The sequence below is a fragment of the Mastigoproctus giganteus genome, chromosome 13, assembly GCF_048544385.1.
Source record: "Mastigoproctus giganteus isolate SK-2022 chromosome 13, ASM4854438v1, whole genome shotgun sequence".
In the NCBI taxonomy this organism is placed as follows: Eukaryota; Metazoa; Arthropoda; class Arachnida; order Uropygi; family Thelyphonidae; genus Mastigoproctus; species Mastigoproctus giganteus.
In genome coordinates this window covers 148,236,318-148,263,237 of record NC_143587.1, presented here as the reverse complement: position 1 = coordinate 148,263,237, position 26,920 = coordinate 148,236,318, and the positions used below count along the sequence as shown (strand labels likewise).

Sequence of the window (26,920 nt, the reverse complement as noted above, 5' to 3'; positions counted from 1 at the left end):
TTTTCAGTATAAAGACTTTCATTTTTGTTTTTAAAATATTATTTCCATATTTTCATGCCATGAAGGAATTAAAAAAAATTAAAATAAATGGATATTGGTGTGGCTTCAAGACCTCTGAGTATTGTGCTATTTGATCATAATTTTTAAAGAATAGTATCCATTTTCCTTCTGCTAATGAAAATGGAGAGAAAACTCAGCAGAGATGAATTTTACTTATTCGATGGAATAAATATTGTTTGGTAAAAAATAGAATAATTTTGACAAACCTACAGTGAAGACCTGGCAAGTACATCCAAGTGCTAGCTCTCAGTTGTGGAAGAATAGCAGTATTGTAGTATACCTTCATGTAGTGGCAGCATGCACCTGTTTGTGTCCAGTGGCTGAGATGGCTTGACATCTCAGTCCCTGGACATACTACTGACAAGTCTACTATCATGAAGAACCAACCATTGAGTCCCATAATGCCCAAGGAGTTAGGGGGGCTCAATGGCTGGTTTGGTATGGTTGCTAAAGAGCATATAAAGAGCACTTGAGTAGTTTGTGGGGGTGAAAGTAGTTTGTAGTTTTGATTATGTTTTATTTATGTCAGGTAAGGTGTAATGAGAAAGTTAAATCAGCACAATTACTAAGGCCAAGACTATGCATTCACACAGAAATCAAGGTGATATTTTTTGATTAATGTCCATCCCTTCAAACAGTTTTCTTATAAACACGGGTATCACATTTATGCATAGGAATTTTGCTAAATGGGGAGAAAATATTCTTTTTATAAATCATGAATTATTATTACTTGTTAATGTGCATGAAATGAATGCATGAGTAAATTAACTAATTTTTTTTATCTATATCTATAATTTATATCACCTAATAGTTTTTTTTTTTTTTGAATCACACTAACTTTCAAAAATAAAACATGAAACCTTACTTTTCTGATTCATCCCTATATAATATTAGGTTTTTGATGCATATATAATTATTTAAGCAAACAATTATATCTTTATATAACTGCCATTGTTTGGCTTTATCTTCCACAAAACATGTAAGCCACTCCAATTTATAACACTGCAACTGATAAATGCATTGCATTTATATCAACACAAAATACCACTTACACTAAGGATTCTCAAAATATGGATTGTGATACCCTTAGAGGGGTTGGGGGTCATGAGAAACTTGAATGGGGATTAATTTTAATATTGCCTGATTTTTTTTTTGTTGATTTCAAATTTTGTTTGAAATCAAAAAAAATATATATATATTATTTTTATGTAATGAACATATTTTTTTGGTAATGAAGTTAAGGTTCTGCTTTTTTATTTGATATACAAATTAAAATTTAATTATTATGTGTAATCATTAAATTTATAAAAATTTAATTTTATATATATAAAATTAAATTTAATTATTATTTTTATTAAAATTAGTGGTATATTTATTTCTTCCCCAACTCTGACTCAATGAAATCATTAGTTTCATTCATGTCAGGAAGGGAGGGGGGGTTGCACAAATTCATTTATTATTTTAAGGGACTGGTATCATTAAGTTTGAGAATCCCTACATACACTATAGAAACAGAATAAATTTTAATAGGTTGCAAACACTTACATTAACCTCTGAGTAGACAATATCTATGAAGCTTCCTAATACAATGATGAAATCAAAAACATTCCATGCGTCACCAAAATAATTCTGTATAGGAAAAACATTTATAAAAAAATAAGATATGGGGATAATTTATTCTGATTATATTTATTATATTCATTATATATATAGTAAAGTTATTAACACTTATTAAACATATTAATATTTCTCAATTTTTAGAAATATAACCACAGAACTTGAAACTTTTATTTCCAAAATAAAAACTGGACTGCCATTATTTTTTACAGAGAGAGAGAGAGAGATCGAATGACAAAACAAATTTAGGCTCTAAATTAGTATTAGTACTGGAAAAAAAGATGTAAGAAACAGAGCTTGTACAGCATCATCAAAAAAAAAAAAAATACAAAAAAAAAAAGAAGCTTTTTTTAATAAATTTCATTTGCCCATTCTATCTAATAATTTGTCTAATTCTTTAAATTTATTCAAAACACTTACCTTTTACAACACTAGATAAAAGTTTGTCTAATAATTAATTTCCTCTCCGGGCAAATGAAATTTCCAATGCCTATACTGCAACCATCCATTTTCAGCTAAAATTTGTATGTGTGAAATGACTTCATTGGTATTTAGTTTTTTTAACCATCTTAAAGGGCTAAATAAATCACCCTTTAACACTTCAATTAGATCATTGCACAGATGCTTAGTTTCCAGATGCTGCAATTTACAGAACCCAACTCTTATTGGAAAGAACATCCTTTTGTGTCCCTAAAAAAATTTATTATTCTTCTCTGCAACCTTTCCACCATGTCCTATCTAAAATGAGATTTCCAAACATGTGTGCATTATTCCAGTGTGGCCTCACCATTGCTTTATACAATGAGATAATGATCTTTGTCCTAGCTGAAAAGGTTTCTGTATATAAAGTCCATGAGCTGTTCTATCAGCCTGTTTGCACTGCCCAGAGAATGTTAGGTTAATAACATACCATTTGGACAGCACAGATTTGGTCAAGTCCTAGTGATAATTGACCAAATCTGTGCTGTCCAAATGGTATGTTATTATAGGATTACTGTTACCAAAATGCAGTAACTTGCTTTAATCAAAGTTAAACTTAATTTTCCATTTTTGGCCCATTTGCCTAGTTAATCTATATCTTTTTGTATTAGTCCCAAATTAATGTCATTAACCACCCTGCCTACATTTGTATTACCAACAAACTTAGACATAACTTAAATACCTATTAATAAATATTAAAAAAAAAAGGAGGGGGCCCAATATCAAACCATGTAGTATCTTGCTCATCAGGGGGGCTTAAAGGAGAAAAGGTATCCTGTGTGTTATCAGACACTCAGCCTAAAACACTGATGGATCCAATATCTCTCTATTACAGAAGATTTAGGAGAAGTCCGGTTGGTCTGCCTCCCTAAAATCCACTCATGCACACCACCTTCCTGAAGGTAAGCCCTGTTACATCAGAGTGGAAGCAGAGGGCGCTAAGAATCTCTGGGTATGACCAGGCTGCCATGCACGGAAACTGAACTTGGCCTGTTATAACGTAAGATCACTCATCGTTGAAGACAGGATATTAGAGCTGGAAAAGGAATTGGAATATCATCAGTTTGGCTGAAACAAGAAGAAGAAATGAATCACTTATAAGTTTATCAAGTGGAAATCTGCTGTACACCAATGGAAACAGTGAAAGGAGTGAAGGTGGAGTTCGGTTTCTAGTCCATAAAGATTTAAAAAACAACATTTTGGAATTCAAAAGTACATCAACAAGGGTGTCAAGACTAATACTCAAGATTTCTAAGAGGTACAAGCTAAAGGTTATAATGATTTATGCACCAACATCGAGCCATGATGATGAAGAGGTTGAAGAAATGTACACCAAAATTGAGAGTCTTCTAGATGAGCAGAAAACCCACTACACTATTATTATGGGGGAATTCAATGCAAAGGTTGGAAAAAGACAAAACAGCGCAGAAAGGGGAACTATAAGAAATTTTGGAATGGGTGAAAAAAATGAAAGAGGTGAAAGACTTGTGGAATTTGCAGAATCTCAAGGATTGTCAATAATGAACACTTTTTTCAAGAAAAGGGTGAACAGAAAGTGAACATGGAAGAGTCCAAATGGATTAACAACTAATGAAATCGACTTCATCCTCACTAACAGAAGATATATTGTGAATGATGTTACCATCCTGAATAAGGTAAATGTTGGAAGTGATCACAGAATGGTAAGATGTACACTTGATATAGATGTAGGAAAGGAAAAAACTGACTTGAGTAAATAATACAAAGGTCTTTGAGATAACAGAAGAGGAGAAAAAGCAGTATGTACTGGAACTTAAGAACAAGTTTGAGCTTCTGCAGACTGCTCAGGACCAAGATGTCGGCAAGGAATATTACAACTTTCTGAAAGTGATAAAGCCCAAGAAACCTATAGGGAAAAAGAAATCCAAAGAAGAAAAAATTAGCCAAGAAACACTCGTTATGATGAACCGAAGGCGAAAAATGAACCGAAAAATGAACCGAAGGCGAAAAAAACTGACAAGGAAAAAATTGAGTATACTGAGTTATGCAAAGCCATTAGAAAGAGACTCAGAGAGGATATAAGAAGATTTAACACAGGAAACGTAGAACAAGCATTAAAGGAAAACAAAGGATTTAAATCAGCAGCCATGAGCAGTAATCAGAAAGACAAATGAAACTGAAACTAAAGAATAGTGATGGTGTACTTATAAACAGCAGAGAAGGCATAATTTAAATAGCAGAAGACTACTATAGAGAATTATACAAGGAGCGAGGGAATGATGCCAGCAGTGGGGAAGATGGATTGCAAAGTAGCAACACATACATACGACATATCCGCTATTCTTCCTGATGAGGTAGAACATGCATTGAAGAAAATGAATAATCGGAAAGCCCCAGGGGAAGATGAAGTTACTGTAGAGTTGTTAAAATTGGGAGGAAGAGACATAACACAAAAACTGGCAAGGCTCTTCACAAAGTGCATTAGAAAAGGTGTGACACCTAAGCAGTGGAATAATACAATCATAGTTTTGCTGAATAAGAAAGGAGATAAATCAGAAATTGGAAATTACAGACCAATTAGCTTGTTATCCCACATCTACAAGTTGTTCACAAGGGTCATTACTAACAGATTAGAAAGAATACTTGATGAGAATCAACCGAAAGAGCAAGCTGGCTTTAGGACATGATTCTCAACTATGGATCACCTTCACGTAATATCACAGCTAATGGAGGAAGCAAATGAATATAAAACACCATTATGCCTGGCATTTTTGGATTATGAAAAGGCATTAGCATTTAGCATTAGCATTAGTAGAGGCATATGATGCAAGAAAGCAAGCTTATGCAGCATCAGCCAAAAAAAAAAAAAAAAAAAACCACTTCCACTTCACCCCTTCATTCGTTCGAAATACCTGTACAGCTGAGCCTTAAATTTATTTAGGCTATCAACTTCCATGACAAGGGATGGAAGTCTGTTCCACCAACCAACTACCCGCTGTCTAAAGGCAAATTTCTGCACATATATCCTACCTCTGTCTTTCCTCAATTTGAATTTATGCCCTCTCAGGTGATTATTCTGAGCGAGAAGAAAAATCCCATCAGCATTGAGCATGCTCAAACCATTCAAGGCTTTATACACCTCTACGAGATCACCTCAATGGTGCCTAGTCTCCAGACACTGTAATTTGCAAAACTTAAGCCTTTCTTCATAAGAGTACCCCTTTGTTCCATTCACTAATCTTGTTGCCCTTCTCTGTACTCGTTTCAGCAGCTCTACATCCTTCTTGAAATGAGGCCTCCAGACCTGTATACAGTACTCAAGGTGTGGCCTGACCATTGGCTTATACAAGGGAATAATCACCACCTTATCCCTGCTAGAAAAATTTCTGTATATCATTGACAAGACACCATGAGCTACTCTTGCAGCCCGTCTGCACTGTTAAGAGAACTTCATATATGCCTGCACAATTACCCCTAGGCATTTGACTCCATACAGCATAAGGCAATGTTTTGGGCACTGGAAAGACAAGGCATAGATACCCCATATATTATGATTTTGAAGAAAATATATGAGAATGCTACCTCCTTTATTAGACTAGACAAAGACAGTAGCAAATTTAAAATCGAGAAAGGAGTTTGACAAGGAGACAATATCTCCAAAGCTGTTTACTGCTGCCCTTGAGGAAGCTTTCAGAAGATTTGACTGAGGGCAGAAAGGAGTCAATGTGAACGGAGAGTACCTAAACCATTTACAATTTGCAGATGACATTGTGGTCATTAGCCATGATCCCAAAGAATTAGAGGAAAATCTTAATCAGTTATGCACAGTTAGTTAGGATGTTGGGCTAAAGATGAATATGGCTAAAACAAAAGTAATGATGAACTAGTATTCCACAGAAAGGGAAATAATGATTGAAGGAGCAGTAATTGAAAATGTGGAGTCATATACTTATCTGGGACAAGTTATTAGCTGTAATAATGATAAATGGCTGGAAGTCAAGAGAAAAATAAATTTTGGATGGATAGCATTCAGGAAATATAGTCACATACTGAAGAGCAATATCCCAGTTTGTCTGAAATGTAAAATAATGAACCAATGTATACTCCCCATCATGACTTATGGAAGTGAAACTTGGGCACTCACCAGAAGAATGGAAGAGAAGCTGAGAACTACATAGCAAAGAATGGAACGAATTATATTGGGAATCAGACTGTTAGATAAGAAGAGAAACACATGGATTATGCAGCAAACTCAAGTAAAGGACATTCTTATCAAAACAAAAGAACTAAAATGGTCTTGGGCAGGACACATAGCTCAAAGACATGGTGACAGATGGACTAAGAAAATAACAGATTGGTACCCAAGAGGAGCCAGAAGAAAACCTGGAAGACAAAGGCGGAGATGGATAGATGAAATTCATGAGTTTGTGGGTAGTAAATGGATGGCCAGTGCTCAAAACAGAAGGAACTGGAAAGTTGCCGGAGAGGCCTTCATCCTGCAGTGGACTGAAAATGGCTGATGATGATGATGATCTTGCTCATAACATAAGATAGCATTAGTCAATGAAGAGCAGAGGCTATTTTGTCTCCACCACCCAACCATCCCTTTATCCATAGCAGTAATTTGCCCACTGCTCCTATTTATTCAACAATCACTTCTGGTGTTGTTCTTGGAATGATGTTTAGCAACACAAGGGCTACTGTGACCAAATTACGTCTGTTCATAGTTCATTTAATATATCAGAGCTATTGAATTATACTGATGTGTATACACCAATACTACACTTAAAGTAAATTAAGAGTTCTTCTATTTTGGCATGATTTCCAAGGAAATGGGACAAAGTCTAAATTTTGTTCAATCTATAGAATGATTGGAAGGTGCTAAAGCAGATGTATGAGTATAGAGGACTAGAGGACAGTATACCAGAAAGCGATGGAGTGGACTGCGAGTTGAGTGTGACAGGATGTGCACTGGGGGGGGGGGATTTTGTCCCAATAATAAAAACAGGTGTGCAATATGAGTGTGCCCAATTCTCAGTCTTGCCAGCCATCTGTTTCATCAGAATCTGAAGAGTCAACTTTGTATCTTGTTTTATCTAGTAAAGTTTATTGTTGGTATTACATGCCTTGCAAATTATAGGCTTGCAATCTGAAGGTGCTGTGAGAATGTGGGAAGAGGTTGTTTAGCTGTAAGATCAGCACTTTCAAATTCTGGAATGACCTGGGATCCAGCAAAATGTTACTAATTGATGGGTATTGGTATTGGTATGGTTATTTCTGGCGCAAGGGCTACTTAGGCCATATTGCACCTATAAATGAGATGAGGATTACATGGTGTCTGTAAAAACAGTTAGAAACAATTATACAGATGTATCCATTTTAAGAAGCAGAAAAATTCTGAGAGATTTGCATCATTACCTATGAGTTGTTGGAGTGTCAAAGGTTCTTGAAGATTTTGGAGATTACTGAATGAAGCTTTTCGGGCATCAGTGTATAAGGTACATTCAACGAGTATGTGCTTTATTGTGAGAACAGAGTTGCAGTTGCATACACTGCGGAGGATCATTTCCTGTAAGAAGAAAAATATGGGTGAGCTGACTGTGCCCGATTCGTGCTCTAGCCAGGATGACTTCTTCCTTTCTGTTTACACAAAAACTGGAAACCCATAACTGTGGTTCAGGTTTTATTTCACGGAGCTTGTTATTCAGTTGAGATTGCCATAGAAGTGTCCATTGTTCCTTACATGTATTTCTTATATGGGATCTGTAGTCCATATATGGAACATAGTAATCTGGCGATGCAATGTTGGATGAATGTTTGGCTGCATAGTCTGCTTTTTCATTCATTGATATCCCAGTGTGACCTGGGATCCAGCAAAAGATGACTACTTGCTGGTGATCATGGATATGCATCAGTTGAGATTATATAGATTTTATTAAGGGATGCTTTGCTGAGGAGGAATTTGCAAAGCTAAGATTGAATTCTGTGAATCAGTATATATTACACTTTTTTGGATGGACAGTTGGAGAATGTTTTCTAAGGCAAGCTTGATAGCACATAATTCAGCTGTATAGCTGCTGCATTCGGTGGGAAGTGGAAACAGAGATAGTGTTAAAGGGAAAGACAGCTGCAGCACCGACTCTACTACCAGACTTTGATCCATCAGTGTATACTCACGTAAAATTTGTAATTTTGTGTGTGAGCAGCATGCAGTTGCTGTATATTGGTATTTGCAAGCGAATGTTTTCCCCAGTTTAAGAAATAGCTGTCACAGGATGGTTTAATAAAAGACCATGGAGGATTTTGTCCAGATGTATATTCCAAGTTTGTGATAATTCCTGTAATCTGATGCCAGCAGGTCAAACTGCTCTAGGTTTATTTCTGTAATACATTGTGAACTGTGGATCATTAAGTATTGGCCTAATGGGGTGAGTAGGTAGACTTTGATTTTGGCTGCATAGTTCAGAAGTAACATCTTTCTTCTGAGGCTCAGCGGAGGTTCGTAAGCTTCAATATAAATACCAAAGTGCCTACTGAAACTAAGCTTCAATACCAAAGCGCCTACTGCAATCCTGAGGGCAGAATGTTGAATAGGGGCAAGACGTGCTAGCACGTTTTCCCTAGCAGAATCGTACACTGGGGCACCATAATCGAGGCGAGATCTGATTAGGGCTTTGTACAAGTGAAGTAAGGTGTAACGATCTGCACCCCATGATGTAGAAGAGATAATTCTTAATAAGTTCATTTTTTTCTGGCAAGCAGTCCTTAGATGTGTGATATATTCTAAGAAGTTCAGTTTATTGTCAAAAATTAAACCAAGGAGACGAATGCTATTCACCACTGTGATGGGATGATTTGTTAGTTGTACCTCTGGATCTGGATGCATCTTTTGTTTATTACAAAAGTGAATGACTCTAGATTTCTGATAGGATAATCGGTAACCATTCTGTCATCCATAGCTCAATATTATTTATAGATGTTTGCAGCTGCCTTTCGATAAAGCTCATATTTTGCAAGCTGCAAGAGACAGTCAGATTGTCAGCATAGAGGTATGAATTTACAGCTTTTGGAATATTTTTTGTCATCTGATTTATTCTAATTGCAAATAAGGTTGCATTGAGTACAGAGCCCTGCAGGACTCCTTCTTCTCGTATGTATGTTTGTGAAAGTACTTGCCGATAGAGAACTTGAAAGGTCCTGTGTTGTAGGAAATTCTGTATAAAATACGGTAAGTGTCCTCTCAGGTCCAGGGAATGAAGATCTCTCAGGATACCAAATTGCCAAGTGGTGTCAAAGGCCTTCTCTATGTCGAGACATACCATTACTAGATGTTTGTTTTGGATAAACACATTCCTGATGTCTATTTCTGCTTTGATCATGAGATCTAGAGATGATCAGTATTTTCGGAAACCAGATTGATTGTCAGAGATAATATTTTGGGAATCAAGATACCACGTTAGTCGACAGTGTATCATTTTTTCTATGGTTTTACTTAAGCAGCTTGTGAGCGAAATGGGTCTGTAATTGTTCGGAATAGAATGATCTTTCCCTGGTTTGGGTATCGCCAGTACAAAAGCATGACACCAGAAGCTGGGGAAGGAATGCTCCATAAATATGCGATTGTAGAAGGTCACTAGTGAAGATAATGATTTATTGTCTAGATGTTGTAGCATTATGTAGAATATTCCATCCGGGCCAGCACCAGCACTGTTCGTAGCGGTGGATAAAGCTTCTTGAAGTTCTACCAAAGTAAGTCGTGTATTGTATTGGAAAGAGGATGTAGTTCTAATTTCGGATGGGATTTTTCCACTAAAGCTTTAATCTTTTGAAATGATGGATCATATGCCATAGAGTCAGACAACTGTGAAAATACCATCCCCAGAGCATTTGCAATCTCTGCAGGAGTAGATAGCTTCTGCCCATTCATCGTGAAAAGTGGGGATGACAGTGGGGGAAATTTACCATATAATTGTCTTATTTTTCTCCAAATAATCCTTACATCCGTATTTTTATTAATTGTAGTTGCGAATCGAACCCAAGAGTTTCTTTTTGTTTTCTTCCTAATATGACGGGCTTTACCTTTAATTTTCTTGTAATTTATAAGATTAGTGGTGGTAGGATGTTTGCGGAATAAATTCCATGCACGTTTTTTTCTTTTTTTATATTCTTACAGCCTTCGTTCCACCAATAATTTCTGGTTCTACGAGTGCTTGAATTTGACTGTGGGATGGCAGTGGATGCAGCTGCTAGAATCTGTTTTGTGATATGGTTGGCAACCGTGTCAATTGGATGAGATTTTATGATCTGATTGTCGAAGGATACGTTAATGATGTACTTTGCCCAATCTGCCTTGGAAAATTTCCATTTTGTGTGAGTTTCTGAAGGTATGGAGTGTGATGTTTCAATTTTACATATTATAGGGTAGTAGTCACTGTTTAGTGGATCATCTAGAGCTGTCCACTGGATACTAGGGAAAAGGATTGGGGATCAGATAGAGAGATCTACTGAAGAGACTGTTCCTGTTGGGAGGTGGAGGTAAGTTGGTGAACCAGTATTTAATATGGTTAAATTTCGTCTGTCAATAAGCATTTCAATGATTTCTCCTCGTCCGTCTGTATTGGAGGAACCCCACAATGGATGGTGTCCATTGAAGTCACCCAATAAACAAAAAGGGGTTGGCAACTGCTGAATGAGATCTTCAAGTTCATGTATGGTACAAGGGCGACTGGGTGGCAGGTAGATTGAAGCAAGTGTTAGGGTAATGCCAATGGCTATTCGCGTGGCAACAATTTCAACAGTAGTTTGCAATTGAATGCGTTTGCAGGGTACTCTTCCATCTATAAGTATGGCTACCCCTCCATGAGCATTATTAGTAGCAGGTCTGTCTTGCCGAAAGAGAGTGTAATTTTTTATCGAAGTAGACACCTGAGGTGTTAAATATGTCTCTTGTAAACAGATTCCAAATGGTTTATAATGCTTAATTATTTTGTGGATGTCATCGATATTGCTGCGAAAGCCTCTGCAGTTCCATTGGATGATGTTTTTCATTGTTTGGATTTAAATGAAGAAGCTGTGTCTGTCTGCTTTTTGGAAATCTATTTCTGTCGGTCAATTTTTATTTTGTCTCTCTTTGAAAATATTGGTCTGGCCTCTATTACATCTTCTGGATGAATATCCAGAATGGTTTCCGTTTCTTCATGAGAGCAAATCTCATTTGTGTCCATGAAGAAAGATTCAGCATGCTGCTTTTTACTGGGATCAGAGTTTTCTGTTTGACTAGATCTTATAGGAGTTATATGAGTAACAGGCAGTATCATGACTGGTGTGTTATTAGATCTATCAGAAGTCTGTTGCTTTGAGGACTGAGGTACAGTGGAGAGTAAAGTTCGAGCCCATTCAGAAATATAGATGCTTGGCGGGATTGATGTATCTGTGTGAACTGATATTGAGTGAAATTTTTGAGCGGCGTCGGCATATGTACGTTTTGGCATCAGCATTAGTTGCTGTAATTGTTTTCTGGCTTCGGAAAATGAGACTTTCTTTTCTATCTTGTATTTTTGGATTTCTTCTTGTATTTCCACTGATCACATGCTTTTGAGAAGGCTGGGTGATTGCCTTTACAATTAGGGAAAAGTGAGGACTGAGGACAGTAAGGGAAGAAAAGGTTAATGTTTCGAAGACAGGTTTTCAGTTCTGTAAATAGCAGTGTCTAGAGACTGGTACCTGTAAAGTGTTCTTATTGAGGTGTTTAAGGTTTTCAATGGATTGAGAAACCTCAATGCCGATGGCATTCATTCTCTTGCTCAGGCTACACATATGAGAGAGCATAAATTCATTGTGGAAGAATGGTTGCAGGATAAACATGTAGGTTTATGGAAGAATGGTTGCAGGATAGATATGTAGGTTTGTGGAAGAATGGTTGCAGGATGGATATGTAGGTTTGTGGAAGAATGGTTGCAGGATGGATATGTAGGTTTATGGAAGAATGGTTGCAGGATAGATATGTAGGTTTGTGGAAGAATGGTTGCAGGATGGATATGTAGGTTTGTGGAAGAATGGTTGCAGGATGGATATGTAGGTTTCTGGAAGTGGGCAGTTTGAATAAGTTCAAGTAAAAACTAGAACAATTATTGGAGGTGATGTAGTTTTTTTTTTTTTTGGTTGATGTTTTATAAGCTTGATTTCTAACATAATATCCCACTACTACTACTAATAATAAAAATATAACAATCTGTATATATGACAAAATAAAATAAATGCTGGATAAAAAGTATATATTTAATATAAAATAAAATACACTAATAAAATGAATAAAACTATTTAGTTAAAGGTGATAATAAAATAAATAAATATATATACAAAATGTATATATATAACAGTCCTGTCACAATATTATGACCACCCACCAATGCAGAAATCACACATGCCTAGCGAATCATATAGTGCATGTGTGAAGTTCACACACCACAAGCATATAAGGTGTGATGTTTGCCATCCGTGAACGCAGTAACAGCCTCCATCATGGGCAAAGTACGCGACCTATCAGACCTGGAAAAAGGCATGATTATCGGCTATTGGTGCCAGCATTTCTGAAACAGCAGACTCCGTGAAATGCTCACGTGCTGTAGTGGTGAAAGCGTATCAAGACAGGACAGTTTTGACGACCCAATGTGCCAATTGTGGAGTTCCATGCGCCATTGATCCCAGAGGTGAACGTTGGCTGAAACGGTTGGTCAGGATCGATCGGTGTGCTATTGTTGCTCAACTGGCCATTCAAATAAACCATGGGGCCACCAGAAAGGTCACCAACATGACAGTGCAGCGAACCCTGTTGCGCATTGGGCTCCGGAGAAGATGCTTGGCGACAGCACCCATGCTGACGGCCACTCATCGCAAACAGCACCGTCCGTTTGCACAGTAATACCGACACTGGACCCCGGCCGAGTGGCAATGGGTAGCCTTCTCTGATGAGTCATGGTTTCTGCTCCACTGAGTGGATGGACAGTGGCATATTAGGTGTGAAACCTCTGAGAACAGACACCCGGACATGACTGTTGGCAGAAGGCAGGCTGATGGGGGTGGTGTTATGGTCTGGGGAATGTTTCATGGTATGGCTTGGGTCTGCTGATACCTCTGGAAAGCACCCCGAACACAAATGGTTACCTATCTATATTGTGATTTTAAATGTTTCTCACCAACCACTTATAAAATAAAACACGGAAACTGGAATTTTGAAAACTATGTGTTTACTACTATATATTTACAATTAAAATAACTTTACAACTAAAAAGGATAAAATACATAAAATATATATATATACATCAAATAAAATACATTAAAATACCGGGTTAAGAACGATAAAACCAACCGTAGCTTTCGAAGGCTGCTGCCTTCTTCTTTGGCAGTAGCTTCCTTGTACTGCGGTACATCTTAAGTACCAGCAGGTTTACGGTCTAAATCACGTGTTTCATCGCCACGTGTTCTATTCTCCTATGTACCGGGACCGGAAGCAGTTCGGGAGCGCGTCATATGAAATCGTTCATCCCTTCTGAGGATAGTAGCCTCAAAGAGGGGATGAATCTGCAAACCTTTGTCTCTATTAATGTTTTCTGTCGAATTAATCCACAAACTCTCGAGCCACTTGAGGTCCCAGAACCTAGTGCCCGATCAGTGATGATAGCTTCATCCGGGGAGATCTGGTGTTGCTTCTCCCAAAAATGTTCGGCCACGGCGGACTTGCCATAATCTGCATTTCTTATTGCCCTTGTGTGCTCCCCCAGACATTCTTTGAGACGGCGCTTTGTTTCCCCTACATAACATTCCCCACAATCCGGGCATTTAATACTATAAACGACTCCACTAGCATTCTCTTTATGAATGGGGTCTTTTACTTGTGACACGATTGTGCAGCTTCCGTCCTGGAATCTGCACACAACGCGTCTGATAGTTTCTTAGTACCCTAGTTATATGCTCAGTTAAGCCTGGATAGTAGGGAATGTATGCAATGGCTATTGGAGTGAAGGGCTTGCCTCTTCTCTGATTTTTTCTAATATACTTTTGTATAATCCTCTGGGGGTAGCCACACTTAGTAAGATCCACCATGACGCGTTCATATTCTTCTTTCCTATCCTCGGAGGTACTACAATGCGATTTTGCCCTATCTATTAACGTTCTGACCACACTGTTCCTATGATAATTGGTCTGGGCAGAATTATAATGTGAGTACTGGCCTTTACACATCGGTTTCCTTTAGACTTTAGTTTTTAGTTGTTGGCCTTCTCTACAGACAAATACATCTAGGAACGGCAAAAATCCTTCTTCCTCTACCTCCGAGGTAAATTGTTTGAATGAGGAGAAGCCATTTAAAAAATTCAACGCTTCATTTTCACTCCCCTTTTTAATAATTGAAAATGTATCATCGACATATCTCTTCCATGGGTGCATAGGGAGATCTCGACCATTAAATATTCTAGCCTCGAGCTCCTCCATAGCTAGATTAGCTATAATCGCACTAATGGGGGAGCCCATGGCTGCACTGTTAACCTGCTTATACATAATATTACCAAAAGTAATGGTGGTGCTTGAGAGGCCTAGTTCTATACCTTTACAAATATCTTCTAAGTTTAATTGCGTTCTACTCCTCAAGGTGGTATCATTCTGTAAGGCCATGTGGGCACAAAGTACCCCATGGTCGATAGGAATGCAGGTAAAAAGCGATGTCACATCAAAAGATATCATAGCTTCATTTTCTTCTATGTGCTGACTTCTTATGAAGCGCACAAAATCTTTACTATCTTTGACACTGAATTCGAAAGTTCCTACTAATGGAGACAGTATTTTGGCCAGGAAACCAGACAAGGCATATGTGGGACTGCCAATGAATGAAAATATAGGTCTAAGTGGCATACCCACTTTATGTATTTTTGGTAAGCCATAAAATCTCGGTATCTGGCTCGCTGTAGCATGCAATGTCCAATACTGCTCTTTGGAAATTTTGTTGGACTAGCCAACTCTGAATTATTCTATTTACTTGACGTTCCAAATTCATCAATGGGCTTTTTTGAATAACCTTATAAGTTGTTTGATCATTCAATAGATCTAAAGCTTTACTTAGATATGCTTCTTTATCAAGGACCACCATTAATTAATCTGCCTTTGTCCGCTGGTAAGACCACAATACTGTCATCTTGTTTGAGGCTCCTAAGTGCTAATTTCTGTTTCACACTAAGATTAGCGGGGGGGGGGGGGGGCTTTTTTGGCTTGACTCAGAATAGCTGCTGTTTTAACTCAAATTTCATTTGCTGTATCTTCAGGCAACTTATTTATCGCTCTTTATTTATTCCTCAGCGAGGAAGAAGGCAGGAGCCTTCGAAAGCTATGGTAGGTTTTATCGCTCTTAACCCGGTATTTTAATGTATTTTATTCAATGTATATATATATTTTATGTATTTTATCCTTTTTAGTTGTAAAGTTATTTTAATTGTAAATATATAGTAGTAAACACATAGTTTTCAAAATTCCAGTTTCCGTGTTTTATTTTATAAGTGGTTGCTGAGAAACATTTAAAATCACAATATGAATTTACCCAACCCTAGAGGCCTGTTTGAAGAACTATTTAGATGTTTATGGCCCTTCAACGGTGCAGTGCATCAGAGATTTCCAGAAACATAATGATAAAGAGGTCAAACACGAGCAGCATTTGAGGTTTTCCCATCAGTGCAAGGCACACAATCTTATACCCCGAGGCTTCCAAGTAAAAATCCCATTTGAGGATGAACGACTATTTAATGTTAATAAGTGGTATCAAAAGAAGATCTTAAATATATGGATTGAGAAACTACACAGGAATTTATACCACATCAGGGGAGACAAAAGACAGTGTTTTAATAAGATAAGTGAGAGTGTGACTTCAGTACATATGGCGGTGATTGGTATGGTGTCAACAAAAACAAGACAAATTTCTGACATCTACAGACAAAGGCATATGGCAAAGTTTGATAGACTCAGAGAGCAAACCAGGTTCAGAAGCAATAGTGATAATATTGTGAATTTTATAGTGAACATGAGCAGTAAGCAAGTAACTAAAGAACAGATAGAGATTTTAAATTTAGGACCAAAATTTGCCATGATTCCGCCTAAAATACCCGTTGCAGAAATAGCGATGGGTGTGGAAAGAGCGATAAATAAGTTGCCCGAAATACACAAATGAAATTTGAGTTAAAACAGCAGCTATTCTGAGTCAAGCCAAAAAAGCCCCCCCGCTAATCTTAGTGTGAAACAGAAATTAGCACTTAGGAGCCTCAAACAAGATGACAGTATTGTGGTCTTACCAGCGGACAAAGGCAGACTAATTAATAGTGGCCCTTGATAAAGAAGCATATCTAAGTAAAGCGTTAGATCTATTGAATGATCAAACAACTTATAAGGTTATTCAAAAAAGCCCATTGATGAATTTGGAACGTCAAGTAAATAGAATAATTCAGAGTTGGCTAGTCCAACAAAATTTCCAAAGAGCAGTATTGGACATTGCATGCTACAGCGAGCCAGATACCGAGATTTTATGGCTTACCAAAAATACATAAAGTGGGTATGCCACTTAGACCTATATTTTCATTCATTGGCAGTCCCACATATGCCTTGTCTGGTTTCCTGGCCAAAATACTGTCTCCATTAGTAGGAACTTTCGAATTCAGTGTCAAAGATAGTAAAGATTTTGTGCGCTTCATAAGAAGTCAGCACATAGAAGAAAATGAAGCTATGATATCTTTTGATGTGACATCGCTTTTTACGTGCATTCCTGTCGACCATGGGGTACTTTGTGCCCACATGGCCTTACAGAATGATACCACCTTGAGTAGCAGAACGCAATTAAACTTAGAAGATATTTGTAAAGGTATAGAACTATGCCTCTCAAGCACCAACATTACTTTTGGTAATATGATGTATAAGCAGGTTAACAGTGCAGCCATGGGCTCCCCCATTAGTGCGATTATAGCTAATCTAGCTATGAGGAGCTCGAGGCTAGAATATTTAATGGTCGAGATCTCCCTATGCACCCATGGAAGAGATATGTCGATGATACATTTTCAATTATTCAAAAGGGGAGTGAAAATGAAGCGTTGAATTTTTTAAATGGCTTCTCCTCATTCAAACAATTTACCTCTGAGGTAGAGGAAGAAGGATTTTTGCCGTTCCTAGATGTATTTGTCTGTAGAGAAGGCCAACAACTAAAAACTAAAGTCTAAAGGAAACCGATGTGTAAAGGCCAGTACTCACATTATAATTCTGCCCAGACCAATTATCATAGGAACAGTGTGGTCAGAACGTTAATAGATAGGGCAAAATCGCATTGTAGTACCTCCGAGGATAGGAAAGAAGAATATGAACGCGTCATGGTGGATCTTACAAAGTGTGGCTACCCCCAGAGGATTATACAAAAGTATATTAGAAAACATCAGAGAAGAGGCAAGCCCTTCACTCCAATAGCCATTGCATACATTCCCTACTATCCAGGCTTAACTGAGCATATAACTAGGGTACTAAGAAACTATCAAACGCGTTGTGTGCAGATTCCAGGACGGAAGCTGCACAATCGTGTCACAAGTAAAAGACCCCATTCATAAAGAGAATGCTAGTGGAGTCGTTTATAGTATTAAATGCCCGGATTGTGGGGAATGTTATGTAGGGGAAACAAAGCGCCGTCTCAAAGAATGTCTGGAGGAGCACACAAGGGCAATAAGAAATGCAGATTATGGTAAGTCTGCCGTGGCCGAACATTTTTGGGAGAAGCAACACCAGATCTCCCCGGACGAAGCTATCATCACTGTTCGGGCACATAGGTTCTGGGACCGCAAGTGGCTCCAGAATTTGCAGATTAATTCGACAGAGAACATTAATAGAGACAAAGGTTTGCAGATTCATCCGCTATTTGAGGCTATGATCCTCAGAAGGGATGAACAATTTCATATGAAATCGTTCACCGTGATTTAGACCGTAAACACGTGATTTAGACCATAAACCTGCTGGTACTTAAGATGCACCGCAGTACAAGGAAGCTACCGCTGAGGAAGAAGGCCTTGAAAGCTATGGTTGGTTTTATCGCTCTAAACCTGGTATTTTAATGTATTTTACTCGATGTATATATATATTTTATGTATTTTATCCTTTTTAGTTGTAAAGTTATTTTAATTGCAAATATATAGTAGTAAACACATAGTTTTCAAAATTCCAGTTTCCGTGTTTTGTTTTATAAGTGGTTGGTGAGAAACATTTAAAATCACAATATGAATTTACCCAACCCTAGAGGCCTGTTTGAATGGTTACCTATCGATCATTGCCGAACAGGTACACCCATACAGGTTGACTGTGTTCCCTGGGGGGGATGGTATCCATTAACAAGACAATGCGCCATACCATGTCACCAGAATTGTCCGTGAGTGGTTTGAGGAGCACAACAAAGACTTCAAGCTAGTCCCTCTGCCACAGAATTCCGTGGAACTTAACCCAACTGAAAATCTATGGGACCACCTCGATCAACACATCAGATGGATAGGTCCTCCACCAAGGAACCTACAGGAACTCCGGGATGCACTGCAGTCTGCATGTCACAGATATCCGTAGCAACCTTCCGCAGACTTGAGTCCCTCCCACGGCAGCTGGCTGTGGTGCATGCTGTGAAAGGCACACATTCTGGATACTAGTTAGGTGGTCATAATAATGTGACTGGACCCTGTACACACACACACACACACACACACACACACACACACACACACACACACACACACACACACACACACACACACACACAGAATTAAGTGATAAAAACAATGTTGAAGCTTTTAAATTCTAATTTGTTAACAGTGCAATTTTACAATCATTGTACTCTGTTGCTCATTTAGATTCAATATGTTTATTCCTTGCATGACAAAAGTTCACCCAGACTATCAATTGTTTAATGAAGAAGAATTATATACTTCTGAAATTAGTAACATCAGTACCTTTGAGTTTTAATAAATAACACATTCAGTTTCCTTGTGATGTTATTCGATTAAAAATATTATTAGGTATTAGTTCAACTTGTGGATAAACAGGATCATTTCTAAACAGCCTAAGTGCAAGTCAAATTTCTTTTAAATACATGAGTCAAACTTCTGTTAATGAGAAGAATGATCTGGAAGCCTATGATAAATATATCACTGGTCTGTAACCAAGTCACAAAGGAGGTTAGGCAGGCAAAGGCAGATTACGAGAAATCTTTGGCAAAGGATGCAAAGTAAAACAGCAAAGAGTTCTTTACTTATGTAAACTCTAGAAGGAATGGGATGAATCAGATTGGTCCACTATATATATGGATTGTTCAACTGTTGGTGATCCTGCTCAAGTAGCTAGCTAACAAACTAAATGGGTATTTTGCATCTACATTCACACATGAGGAGTTATTCAGGGAGGGAAATTCACAAAGGAGACAATAATTCATAAAGGAGGATCAAAGTGTAATACAAGTAATTATAGACCTGTTAGTTTAATTTCTGTTTCAGGGAAATTAATGGAGGCACTGGTTAAAGAAGCACTGCAGGATCATCTTGACAAGACTTCAATTATAGCTTTGACACAGCATGGTTTTGGTAAGGGGAAGTCTTGTCTGACCAATTTGATTGGATACTATGATGCAGTCACAAAGGAACTGGATACAGGGAATAACTTTGATATCATATATATTTGGATCTTAGAAAGGCTTTTGATACTGCTGCACAAATTGGAGCAATGTGGCATTGGAGGCAAATTGCTGCTATGGATAAAGAGATGGTTGAGTGGGAGAAGACAGAGTGGTAATCGATGGACACTGCTCTTTGTGGACTAATGTTATTAGTGGAGTCCCTCAGGGTTCAGTGTTGGATCCATTGTTGCTTTCTGTATTTATTAATGATATTGATGATGGTATACCAGGCTTAATGTCCAAGTTTGGAGCCGATACGAAGGTTGGCAGGGTTGTACGCTGCGTTGAGCAGATGGGCTGAGATGTGGCAACTGAATTTTAACATTGTAAAGTATTGCATATGGGAAGCAGTAACCCCAGTGAAACGTATCGACTGTGTGGTACTACATTGACAGTGGTAGAGAATGAAAATAATCTGAGGGTAATTGTGCAGGCAGATATGAAGTTTTCTGAGCAGGGCATATGGCCTGCAAGAATAGCTCATGGTATCTTGTCAATGATATACAGGAATTTTTCTAGCAGGGATAAGGAGGTGATTATCCCCTTGTATTAGGCAATGGTCAGGCCACACCTTGAGTACTGTATACAGGTCTGGAGGCCTCATTTTAGGAAGGGTGTAAAGCTGCTGGAGTGAGTGCCGAGAAGTGCAACAAGATTAGTGAATAGAACAAAAGGGTTGCTCTTACGAAGAAAGGCTTAAGTTTTGCAAATTACAGTGTCTGGAGACTAGGCACCTGCGAGGTGATCTGATTAAACTGTATAAAGCCTTGAATTGTTTGAGCATGCTCAATGCTGATGGGATTCTTCCTCTTGCTCAGAATCACCTGAGAGGGCATAAATTCAAATTGAGGAAAGACAGTTGTAGGATAGATGTGCCGAAGTTTGTCGTTAGCCAGCTTGTGGCTGATTACTGGAACAAACTTTCATCTGTTGTTGTAGAAGTTGATGGCTTAAATAGATTCAAGGCAGAACTAGACAAACATTTGGAGCGAGTGGATGGATGAAATTAGATTTTTTTTTTTTTTTGGCTGATGCTATATAAGCTTGTATTCTGTCTTTATTAATTATAATGCTAATGTTACAGTAGGGACAATACAGTCGCCAGGTAGTAAAGACAAAAAAATATTTTCTCAAGCTATGCATAGGCGCTTTCTGTGGGTGTGCTCCATGTGAGCACGTAGTGCAATTTTTCACAGTGAGCTGCCTTAGTGGTGATCTCTTTCTCTCTCTCTGTCAGGCAACATATTAAATGTATATATCATTTTATCTGCCGTGTCTTTCAGCTCCCAAACTAGAAGCACTCTCTTCAATTTCTGGCCTGCTCCAAGTTTGATAATCATCAAGGCATTCCTCATTTGCAATCAGACTGGGAACTTCACCAAGCATTCTTAATAGTTAGGTCAAGGAACATGATTAAAGAGGCCTGTGCACTCTGGATTCATTATTATTATTAAATTACAGTTGCTCAGAGCGAAAAGGATACAAAAATAGATTGTGACAAGTTTAATGATAGGAAAATATACATTTATTAGATTAGATACATACACATAAAAGCTTTCGGTTGTTTAGACAACCTTCCTCAGTTAAACTGACAGTTAAGAATGGAGTTTTTTTTTTTTTTTAAGAATGGAGCATGAGGGCGTGTACTGCCAATCTTGTACGTGAAGTACATGATTGATTGTTGGATGTTGAAGCCTGTGGCTGTGATGTATGCAGACGTGGCCAGCGTTTGTCAATGGATAGGGATTGCTGTTTTGGTGATAGGGCGGACTTGACATCCACTGTTCCTGTTCACAGAGGTATTGGAGCATTTGATGTTTAACGACTCCAACCAGGCGTGTCGCCGATAGTGGCGGGACTTATCCACAATCAGACATCGCGGTGTGGGTCAATGTCGTGGTGGGTTGCCCAAATGTGTTCGGCAATAGCTGAGTGCTCCACATCTGCTACGCGGATTACTCTTTTGTGTTTGGAAAGGCGTTTTTCGAGCCGTCTCCCAGTTTCCCTGATGTAGCAGCTAGTGCAGTCACGGCAAGAGATGCGGTAGACCAATCCGCTTTGTAGTAGGGTGGGAACAGGTGTTTTTACCTTAGAGATGAGGGATCGTAATTTTCTGCCTGGGAGTTGTACGCATTTTATCCTATGTGATTTTAAGATTCTACAAACCTGTTGCAATAGGTTTGGGTAGTATGGAATAAAGGTGCTCATGGCCGAGTCATCACCTTGGATGTTTCTGTTGGTCGCTATGTGGCTGTGTGTCTGTAGGTCACACCTGTCAAGGGTATTGATGGCATAGCCACACCTCGTAAGATCCGCCTTGACTTTAGCAATTTCGATGCGCCTCTCATTTACAGAGCTAGAGTGTGTCCAGGCACGAATTACCATCTTCTTGCCACTGGACGAACCTTGCTAACTCGTGCAATCTTCTTGCCACTGCATGAACCTTGCTAACTCGTGCCTGGACACACTCTAGCTCTGTAAATGAGAGGCGCAGAAATTGCTAAAGTCAAGGCGGATCTTACGAGGTGTGGCTATCCCATCAATAGCCTTGACAGGTGTGACCTACAGACACACGGCCACGTAGTGACCAACAGAAACATCGAAAGTGATGACTTGGCCACGAGCGCCTTTATCCCATACTACCCAAATCTATCGCAACAGGTTTGTAGAATCTTAAAATCACATGGGATAAAATGCATAGAATTCCCAGGCAGAAAATTACGATCCCTCATCTCTAAGGTAAAAACACCTGTCCCCACCCTACTACAAAGCGGATTGGTCTACCGCATCTCTTGCCATGACTGCACTAGCTGCTACATCGGGGAAACTGGGAGACGGCTTGAAAAACGCCTTTCCAAACACAAAAGAGCAATCCGCTTAGCGGATGTGGAGCATTCAGCTATTGCCGAACACGTTTGGGCAACCCACCACGAAATTGACCCACACCGCGATGTCGTGATTGTGGATAAGTCCCGCTACTATCGGCGACGCTCCTGGTTGGAGTCGTTAAACATCAAATGCTCCAATACCTCAGTGAACAGGAACAGTGGATGTCAAGTCCACCCTATCACCGAAACAGCAATCCTGTCCATTGACAAATGCTGGCCATGTCTGCATACATCACAGCCACAGGCTTCAACATCCAACAATCAATCGCGCACTTCATGTACAAGATTGGCAGTACACGCCCTCATGCTCCATTCTTAACTGTCAGTTTAACTGAGGAAGGTTGTCTGAACAACTGAAAGCTTTTATTTGTATTTATCTAATCTAATATAGGTATAATTTCCTATTATTAAACTTGTCACAATCTATTTTTGTATCCGTTTCGCTCTGAGCATCTGTAATTTAATAATAATAAGGTCAAGGAACATTGCACAATTTAACATGTGTTGAATACAAAAACACAGAGAGAGAGATAATTTCTTGTGAAAGGATTAAATTTATGTAGAATACACATCAATATATATGCGTGTGAATGCATGTATGAACATAGGTACATACTCTACTACAAAACAGTAAAAAAATGAGAACTTCCAACATAATGCTCTTGGTTAAGAAGCACATAGAATCTAAGACAATACCTACCCAGATGATGCAGATGGCAAGTGCAATTTTGAATCAGTTTGGTGTGACAAATACTGGGAAAAACTAAAATGAGAGTAGGAGTCTGCCAAATGGCTCTAATGAGTACAATGAACAACTACAGGTAGAGTGAACCAGAGAGATCAGAATGTCTTACAGTGGAGGTCATTTTAACTTTCCAGTTATTCACTGTGACTTATAGGTTTATCATTCACACAATAGCCTGTTATTATTAGCAGTAGTAGTAGTGGTGGTGGTGGCATATAATGATGCAAGAAAGCAAGCTTATATAGCATTAGACAAAACATAAAAAAAACCTCTGTTACATTACTTGTTTATTCCCTCCAATAATTTGTCTAGTTCTTAATTGAATTTATTCAAGAAAGAACTAGACAGATGTTAAAGAGGCAATGAAAAGAAGCCATACTCTCAATCTGATTAGCAGCAACTCTTCATGCATTAAGACTCTGCTGATAAAACAATCACTAAGTGTCAATGATCACAGTGTATTGATGCAGGATTTACTTAAAGATGTAAATACTGTCAGGGACAAAGGGAAGGGCTTTTGCATTCATAAAGGTGACTACTAGTGGCTTCAAACATATTTTAAATTCTATGCAGCAGGATAAACTGATGATGTTATTACCGACAATAAATTCTAAGATTCTAATCAGATGAGCAGATTAGACTAATCATAGGGAAGAAAAATGTGCAGGATGAATTTGATAGTATGAACCAGAGCTATAATGTTTAATATGTTCTATGTTGATATCGATATTTGTAAAAGAATAAGAGAAGTTTACCTCAACGTGATAGGTAGAACATTTCTGTGTGACACTCTCCAGAAATTAAAATGAAAACAATTTAAAAAAATCGACAATCTTACATTACAGTAAGAAATAATTAACAATAATAATTAAAAATCAAATGAACAACAATTAAAAATCAATTTAATTCAATTAAAAATTAAGTAAAAAGCATTGCTTTTTACTTAATTTTTACTTGTGTTCATTTGGTGGGAAGGAGCAGCGTGTGCTATGCACTGCTGCTCTTCCCACATGGCTATGGAGGCGCCAGGAATTTAAGTTTAAGAAAATAGCAATGTGCTTCTCCATTGGAGAAGCACTGTTTTGCTTAGATTAATGCAATACCACAGCAACTCATGGTGCAAAGTAGCTCCAAAATATGAGATAAATGCACTACATGGGACTTCTGTTCTAGAGAAAATAATGGAGCATTGATCAAATTAGTAATGCAGGTCCATCATGGTAACAGATTTGTTAATAGAAGATCCTGTCTGACCAATCTAATCAACTACTATGATGCAGTCATAAGAAAACTGGATGCAAAAGTAATTTTGACATCTTAATATACTTAGGTTTTTAACACTGTTTTGCATGAAAGACTGTTGTACAACCTGGAGCAGTGTGGCATTAAGGGCAGATTATTGCTATGGATAAAGAGACGGTTGAGTGGCAGGAGATAGAGAGTGGTTATTAATGGGCACTACTGTTCATGGACTAGCATTATTAGTGCAGTTACTCAGGTATCGATTTTGCCTTATTGGCAGGAGATAGAGAGTGGTTATTAATGGGCACTACTGTTCATGGACTAGCATTATTAGTGCAGTTACTCAGGTATCGATGTTGCCTTATTGTTTTTGATGGACTAGTATTATTAGTGCATTACTCAGGTGTCGATGTTGCCTTATTGTTTTTGATATTTATTAACAATATTGATAATGTATATCAAATTTACTGTTGAAGGTTGCTGTGATACAAAGGTTGTCATAGCCATCATGTTTAAGTGACAGGAATCAGGGTATGTTACTGCAACAAGACCTAATTAGACACTGATAAAAGTAAGATACTGTACTTGGGTACTAGTAATTCCCGAATAACATACCAACTGGGTAGTACCACACTTAAGGCGATGGGCAATGAAACAGAAATAGGAGTAATTGTACAGCCCAACATGAAACAATCCAGGTAGGCCAGCTCATGAGATCTGTCAGTAATATAGAGGAATTTTGCCAGCAGGACCAAGGAGCTGATTATCCTGTTGAATAAATTACTTGTTAGGTTACATCTTGAGAACTTGGAAGCCACATTTTAGGAAGAATGTGGATCTGTTGAAAAGTGTGCAAAGAAGTGTAATGAGATTAGTCATGGGCAAAGCAAGGAAATCTTACAGAGAACTCAAGAAAAACTTCAGTTCTATAAATTGCGACATCTGGAAACTTTGCCCCTGTGAGGGGACCTGACTCAAGTGTTTAAAGCTTTAAATGTATTGAATAAACTAAATGATGATGGCATCCTCACTCTCTATGTGTATTTTGCCAAAAGTAGCAAAATGCACATAGACAGTGATGGCATCCTTACTCTATGTCCCCTTACTCTAAGGGGACATATATATAAATTTAAAAATAATGATCAGGAAAGCTGTGTGAAAATGTGCTTTCAACTAGAGAATAACTAGTTGTTGAAACAAACTTCTATCTGATATTATGGTAGTTTGAATAAATTTAAGGAAGGATTAGGTGAATTATTAAAGGAGATGGATAAAAGATATTGGTAGGTTTTTTTTTCTTCTTTTTGCTGTAACATATATTGCTGCATATATTTCCTTCCTTGCGTGTCCACTAATAATACTAAATTCTAAGACATCGCCCCCCCCCCACTTCAGAGAATCAGCTTAATAAAGCTTAAACTGTCAAGCTTTATTAAGTTGATAAAATAAGTGGATTCAACATATTAAGTGGACTCAAGTAAAGTTTTCGACTATCTGACACATAAACAGGAGAGTTCAGATTGGCCAATTGACCACAGCAATTACAAGCAATAGGCCATTATTCACATTCTTCTGCTTATGATCTGCTTTTTTTTTAAACCTAACAATGTAATTTATAGTTCATTGGGATACTTGTAATTTAAATGAAATTTTAAACAATTATATTCTTATTCATGAATTTCTTGCCAAATTACCATTGGTAAGAATTGTATGTATAAGTTATACAAAGAATTGTATGTATAAATAGTTAGCCCAAAACAAAACTAAGCTAGTAAATGCAGTCAGGACTCTTAAAACTATTCCTTTATTATAATTTACAATGTTAGTTAACCAAAAAAAATGAAGGTTTAAAATTTTTATAATTCACAAAAATACAGAGGAATGAGGGACAGTTGAATATTCCTATACTAAACCACAACTATTTAAATGTTCAGATAAATGTAAAAATATTCTAACATGATAAGGGCTTTTAATGCTTTCTTTAATACAATTTATGGCATTATCAAAGCAAAAAAAAAAAAAAAAACTCAACATTATCACAAAAACTAATCAAATTCACTAGCTCATGATACTACTAGGTACAAAGACAGACAGCCTCACTCCCACAACATGAAAATTTGTAAAATAAAGTATAAATATGATCGCCAATGCTTAGTAAGGTCAGTTGCTATTGACCTATAGAGTCTAAAT

General features: G+C 37.8%; 1 protein-coding gene across 1 annotated transcript in view; it reads right to left on the bottom strand.

Annotated features, from left to right (window-relative positions):
• Nucleotides 1-26,920, bottom strand: part of LOC150076513 (muscle calcium channel subunit alpha-1-like) — a 1,171,392-nt gene that overhangs the window by 343,879 nt on the left and 800,593 nt on the right. Inside the window, exon 29 of the mRNA XM_090387375.1 lies at nt 1,606-1,689. Within this exon, the coding sequence (XP_090243501.1) occupies nt 1,606-1,689 (84 nt within the window). The remainder of the gene's footprint in view (nt 1-1,605; nt 1,690-26,920) is intronic.